Source organism: Microtus oregoni, unplaced genomic scaffold (assembly GCF_018167655.1).
Source record: "Microtus oregoni isolate MIOR12 unplaced genomic scaffold, Mior012 000019F_ref0000042, whole genome shotgun sequence".
Lineage (NCBI taxonomy): Eukaryota > Metazoa > Chordata > Mammalia > Rodentia > Cricetidae > Microtus > Microtus oregoni.
Window position 1 is genome coordinate 911,900 of NW_024543078.1, and position 6,516 is coordinate 918,415.

The following is a 6,516-nucleotide window of genomic DNA, read 5'->3' on the forward strand; positions in this document are numbered from 1 at the left end:
GACAGATAGTATAAAAGAAAGTTAAAATTTTCACACCACTCCCGACCACCAACAACCACAGGGGCGGCTTTCTGGCACTCACGGCCTTGAGTTCCTCTTCCAAGCACACAGCCTGTCCACATACCCAGGTTCAGGTCCAAGTAAGCAAGGCTTCTTCAGAAGCTTTGGGAGCTAGGGAGTCTCCAGAGAGAGATGACTCACCTCTAGGGAGTTCCCTTTCCCTCACCCAGCTACTGGGGGGAGGGGGGTGTGCTAGGGAACAAGGTACCTAGGACTTAGAAGCACCAAGTCCTGGGAACCAAGCCCTAGCAGTCTCGGCTGGGACTGAGGCCCTAAGCATTGGAACCTGGAAGGCAGCCAAGGGCCCAGGCCCAATCTGTCTCTTTGGGCTTTGCTTGTAGCTCCTTCCCATTCCAGCCCTCAAAGTGAACCCTAATTTGGAAGTGGGGACCCTCTCACATATCCCAAAGGTGATGAAAAAGAACGTTGGGATTCTCTTTTCAGTATCTCTCTCATGGGGCTTTATTATTTTTTTCTCTTCCCCCTCCTCATTCCCTTAATTGCAGATGTTCTAATTAAACCCTCAAATAGTTGTTACGCTGTTTTAAAAGGTACTTATTCAAGTGTCAACCAGGCTGGGCTGGGAGGAGGCAGCACGGGCGGCGAATTAAAGGTAGATTGACTAATCACGGCTGCGATCATAATAATAAAATCAGAGGGGAAAAAATCACATTACGACTTTTTGTAGAAAGGAGGGAGCAGGCAGCCAGCGGCCGCCAGCTCTGTGCCTCCGACACAAAGAGTGCAGGCGATTCTGCGAGACTGATTTATGACGTTTTACAGCCCTATAAAAGCTGGAGCGTCGAGGCAAGCGCTCCTACCACCGCTGGCAGATTTAGTCTAATAAATAAAACATAAACAGTTAACTTTATGTGTCACTTTTATTGTTATCAAGTAAAATATAGCCGAGCCCCGGCAAGCTATGATTTTAAACTATAATTGTTATCAAGCACAACACGGGGACCTGGCTCCCTCCCTGGGCTTCCCCTCTGCTGCCCCCCACCAATTCTGAGTTCTAGAAGATCAGTTAATTGGAGTCCGATGATGAGGCCACTCCTAGCTGAGGAACCAGGGGCTGGAAGAAGAGCCCTTCCTAGTGTCCTCTCTCCTCTCCTCTGGCTCTGCCACCTCCCCTGGGGGTATTCTGTGGGTGGGTGACAGGGAGGGTCAGGGTGAGAACCCTGCCCTGCCGCAGAAGCTCAGGGACTTCAACTCTTCTTTTTGGAAGGCAGCCTGGAGCTGGCCCTGGGGAATATGTGTTTACATGTAAACACATGTGTTACAGGGCTATAGTCCCTGACTGGAAGCAAGCAGGCTCTACCCACACAGGCCTCCCTTGAGAGTAAGGAATGAGGGGGAAACTCTCAGGGCTTTAGTTGGGCCCTGCTTCAGAACAGTGACTGCTGGAAGAGATCTCTCTCTCTCTCTCTGTCACTCTCTCTCTCTCTCTCTCTCTCTCTGTCTCTCTCTCTTTCTTTTTAATTTTTTTTTTTTTACCAGGGCTGTTCCGAGCCAGTCTGGGAGGTGCTGTGAGAAAGCCAGGGAACCGGAGTCACACATGAGCTACCAGCTACCAGTAGGAGATATCCTCTGCTCTGGGACCTGGGCCGGGAAGGACAGTGGGTAGCAGGGAGGTCAAAGTTTCTGAAATCTGCTTTTGCCAACCACTTCCTGTCTCTCTTCAGCGGGGGCTCAAGCCCTAGACCTCCAGAAATGACGTCAGGATCATTTGCATCTCGCAGCCTCAACCTGCCTAGTACTGCTGGGACCCTGTCTCGAAGGTCCCTTGGCCAAGAGAGGGCTGGGTGAGTGTGTATTGGGGAGGAGAGCTGGACTTTAGGTTCCATGGATGGCGTGAGGTACCTCAGGCTCTCCAGCCTTCTAACCTCAGCCTGGGCCCCTCCCTAAGCAACCTCCTCTGAAACCTTCATTAAACTTCCTCTTCCTGCGAAAGAGGGGCGCTGCCCTGTGACCTACACAGACTGCAAAACTATTGCCATAATGGAGACCACTGGAAAGGCCCTGGAGCCGAGGCCCACGGGGCGCACTGGAGGCCGAAGAAGAGACCCTGGGTCGGGGCTGAATCACAACCTCTGGACAGCCCTCAAAGCCCAGGCATGGGAGCCGAGCTGGGAGCCTCCCATCTCTTATTGCAGGGGAGGATTGTCAGTCTGGCGGGGTGTGCACTGGTGAGCACCCCAGCTTCTGCCAACCATCCCCCACCCCCACCCCCACCCCAGCAGCAGCAGCAGCACCACACACACAAAAAATTGGATACATTTTGAATAAAGCGATTCGGTTCCTTATCCGGGGACTGGGTTGCTCGGTGTGATTGGCCGGCGGAGTCACATGGTGAAAGTAACTTTACAGGGTCGCTAGCTAGTAGGAGGGCTTTATGGAGCAGAAAAACGACAAAGCGAGAAAAATTATTTTCCACTCCAGAAATTAATGATCATGAGCTCGTATTTGATGGACTCTAACTACATCGATCCGAAATTTCCTCCATGCGAAGAATATTCGCAAAATAGCTACATCCCTGAACACAGTCCGGAATATTACGGCCGGACCAGGGAATCGGGATTCCAGCATCACCACCAGGAGCTGTACCCACCACCGCCTCCGCGCCCTAGCTACCCAGAGCGTCAGTATAGCTGCACCAGTCTCCAGGGGCCCGGCAATTCGCGAGCCCACGGGCCGGCCCAAGCGGGCCACCACCACCCAGAGAAATCGCAGCAGCAGCTCTGCGAGCCGGCGCCTCTCGCAGGCGCCTCTGCCTCCCCGTCCCCAGCCCCGCCAGCCTGCAGCCAGCCAACCCCCGACCATCCCTCCAGCGTCGCCAGCAAGCAGCCCATAGTCTACCCTTGGATGAAAAAAATTCACGTTAGCACGGGTAGGCAACTTTGCTTTTTGCCCCCCTCCCCTCTTCCTGGCGCTCCCCACCCTCCCTGGCCCCCTCTGGCCCCGTCCTCCTTTCTCTCCTTCCCCCCCCCCCTCTCCAGGAGCGACTCTGGGTTAGCACAATTGAACTGGATTTACGAGCGAGAATGGGTAATTACATCCCCCATAAATTTTATGGCTTAGCTACTCTGGGCAGTCCGAGCCATGTGCTACGATCTGTTATGTATGTGTGAAAACTATGCTCGCTTTCTAAGGGCGCATAAATAATTCAGTGTCGTTACAATGAGGATTCCCCTCTTATTACACTACAAAGTCTCCAGCTTCCTTCAACTTCTTTATAACCCATTTAGCTTGATGACTTTATTTCCGCCACTCCCTCCTGTTCCTCAAAGCTGAGGATGGGGTGAGGGTGGGGGTGGGGAGCTTGATGCCTCTGAACCCCACTATTTGCTTCCCATCCCCCAGTGAACCCCAATTATAACGGAGGGGAGCCCAAGCGCTCGAGGACAGCTTACACCCGGCAGCAGGTCCTGGAATTAGAGAAAGAGTTTCATTACAACCGCTACCTGACCCGAAGGAGAAGGATCGAGATCGCCCATTCGCTGTGCCTCTCTGAGAGGCAGATTAAAATCTGGTTCCAAAACCGTCGCATGAAATGGAAGAAGGACCACCGACTCCCCAACACCAAAGTGAGGTCAGCGCCCCCGGCAGGCGCTGCGCCCAGCACCCTCCCGGCAGCCACCCCTGGTACTTCTGAAGACCACTCCCAGAGCGCCACGCCGGAGCAGCAACGGGCAGAGGACATTACCAGGTTATAAAACATAACTTACACCCCTGCCCCCACCCTGTGCTCCGAGACCCCCTCACACACAAATTGACTCTTATTTATAGAATTTAATATATATATATATATATTGGTTCTTTCTTCTCTTCCTCCTGCCTCCTTGTCAATTCCAAACAGACAAAACAGATAAGCAAGCCCCTTGCCCTTCTCCCTTCACTGTTAAGGACCCCTTTAAGCATGTGGTGTTATCTTAGCATGGTACCTGCTGGGTTTTGTTTTTGTTTTTTAAGGCCATGGGGGGGTATTTATTTTTTAAGAAAAAAGCTGCAAAAAATTATATATTGCAAGGTGCGATGGTCTGGTTTGGGTGAGTTTCAGGGGAAACGAGAAAAAGAAAAAGGAAAGGGAGATTTTAAGTGGATTCTCATCTTTTCTCCTCCTCCTTCCCCCTCTTTCCCTAGGCCTTTTGCATTGGAAATGCACCAGGGGAGGTTAGTGAGGGGGAAGTCATTTTAAGGAGAACAAAGCTATGAAGTTCTTTTGTATTCTCGTGGGGGGGGGTGGGAGGAGGGGGGAGGACAGCAGACAAAGCTAAATGCATCTGGAGAGCCTCTGGGAACTGTTCAGTTTGAGAAGCCAAAAGAAAATAAAAATGAACTTTGGGTTCAGAGAGACAGTCTGTAGGTAGATGCTCCCTACCCCATCGCGGTTATTGTGTTTTTGGACTGAATTCACTTGATTATTGTAAAACTTGCAATAAAGAATTTTAGTGTTGATGTGAAATACCCCATGATCAATAATAAACCAGTGGCTGTGAATTAGTTTTACGTCAATGTCTGATGGCTTCTTTTTAATCCCCCTCCTCTGGCCTGGTGACATCTCACCTTCTCCAGTCTCTAAATTCACTCAGAACAAATACACAAACCTTAACATTTGACCTCAGGTGTTCAGGCCTATTGAAAAACCAGTCTGGGGTAAGGGATAAGGCAGACTGTGGAGGGTCCCACTGCTTCTTCTCTCCGACTTCTCAGAAAGACCAGGCCTTGGGTCCTTAGCGTGGAGCTGAGCATGGGGTGGGCATCCTCTCTTTCCCTTGGTCAGGTCCGGCTCCATCTCTTTGACTTCCTTTTTTATTCCCCACCCTCCTTGTCCTTCAAACCTGCCAAACCTGCAGACTAGAAGGCAAGTTTAGGGAAAGGGAGGGGAAAAAGTTTTCCTCTTTCAAGACTTTTTGGGGTAAGACTTTGAGGGTGATTCCCCTTCTTCAGTTACATTCTTCTAAAGGGGTGAAGGGTTTAGAGCCGCTGGTTCTGAAAGTGACCTGTCTGGATAGCATGTCTGTTTGTTTAGCCTTGGGGAAAAGGCTGAAGTGGAGGCCCAGAGGCCTGCAAAGGCCCTTGCATGGATAGGCCTCAAAGGCTGATGCCTGGAGGTAGCTAGCAAAGGAAGGAAGGGCTCTTCTGTTTTTCTGGAACTTCTGATTCTGATCTGCCAGGTGTTAGAGATTCAAGAACTACTCTCTCCCTATAATTTTCCATATCCTGGCAGAATGGAGGCATCTGAACAGGCTTTGAGGTTGTGGATAATAGAGTTTTCTCGTGTATGGGGAGGTATACTACCAGGAAAACTATCTGGAATTATCCAAAGGACTAACGCAACCCAAAGGACCCCAGGTGAACCTATCCGGTCCTGGAGACCAGGCCTTAAGTTTAGCCTCCTCATTTTTCTTTCTTACTTCTTCTTCTTCCCTTTTTTTTAAGGGGGGGGGGAAGAGGTGAGGGAAGCAGTTAGGAGCTTTCTCTTAGGCAATTTATCTAAACTTTGGGATGGAGGGCACTTAGGAATGGGAACCAGCCTGGAGAGGCTAACTGAATCTCCTTTCTCTACTCTGAATCCTGGAGTGAGAGGCAACAACAGACAGAGAAGACAAGTTGTGAAAATCTCCTGGATGTGTTTTAAATTTCTTTTCTCTTGAACCGCTAGCTGACTGATCCTGGGAGAAGAGGCTGTGCTGTTCTCTGGCGCGTGGCTATGTGTTGGGAGTTCTGCTTAGTCCTTGAAGTCCTCCCTCAGTGGTGCTCTAGAGACAACAAAACATGCTGTCTGCAATGTGAGGAAGCAGAGCCAACAATTATCTGGAGTTATTTTATGTAATCAAGCAAACTAGTGACCTGATCTGACTGTAGCCCCAATCATCTAGAGGCTAGTACCATCCTAGGGCTGAGAGGGATGCTAACTGTGGGAGAGCCGCAGGTCTGCCAGGTAGGCCAGGTGTCTTTTGCTGTGGAAAGAAGGTGAGATGGAAAGGAGCGGGGTCACCTTCAGAGCCGCAGTTTCTTGCCTGGCGTTGAGCTTTGGCGAGTTTGGGAGAGAACTACCTCTGCATGTTGCTTCTAAAGTTTCTCCTGGTGCTTTGCTTTCTGGAGGGACACTCCTGAACACAGGGAAAGCAGCTTATGAAGTCTGGGACATCTGTTTCCCTTTCTTTGAGAGTTTCTGTTTTTTTTTTTGTTTTGTTTTTTGTTTTTTAATTCTTGTGGCACACAATGTCATTATCTCTATCTCTTGATCCGGAAAGGATCCCAAATCCGTGCATTCTTGACAAATGTAGCAAAATTAAAATATTTTGCACTTGGGTTTTTGAAGAGTTGGGCCTCTGACCTCCAGAAATGTCCCTCTTCTTCCTCCAAAGTTTTCCTTTGCCTGGGTCCTGGCCACCCAGAAAGCCTGTCACCTAGCTGGGCAGGAGGGGAGCATGGGCTAACCTGGGTCTG

The 6,516-nt window shown here is 50.2% G+C and overlaps 1 protein-coding gene across 1 annotated transcript; it reads left to right on the plus strand.

Annotated features, from left to right (window-relative positions):
- The first annotated feature begins 2,396 nt into the window (after positions 1-2,396).
- On the plus strand, positions 2,397-3,776 carry Hoxc4 (homeobox C4). Its single transcript, XM_041669618.1, has 2 exons — positions 2,397-2,950; positions 3,424-3,776. The coding sequence occupies exons 1-2, from the start codon at positions 2,509-2,511 to the stop codon at positions 3,774-3,776; spliced, it is 795 nt and encodes a 264-aa protein (XP_041525552.1). The 5' UTR covers positions 2,397-2,508.
- Positions 3,777-6,516: the final 2,740 nt, after the last annotated feature.

Excerpts from the sequence above, each read along its gene's own strand:
- Hoxc4 (XM_041669618.1), top strand. The coding sequence starts at position 2,509 with ATGATCATGAGCTCGTATTTGATGGACTCTAACTACATCGATCCGAAA. Across the intron at positions 2,951-3,423 it reads AAAAATTCACGTTAGCACGG|TGAACCCCAATTATAACGGA; the intron begins GTAGGCAACTTT and ends CCCATCCCCCAG.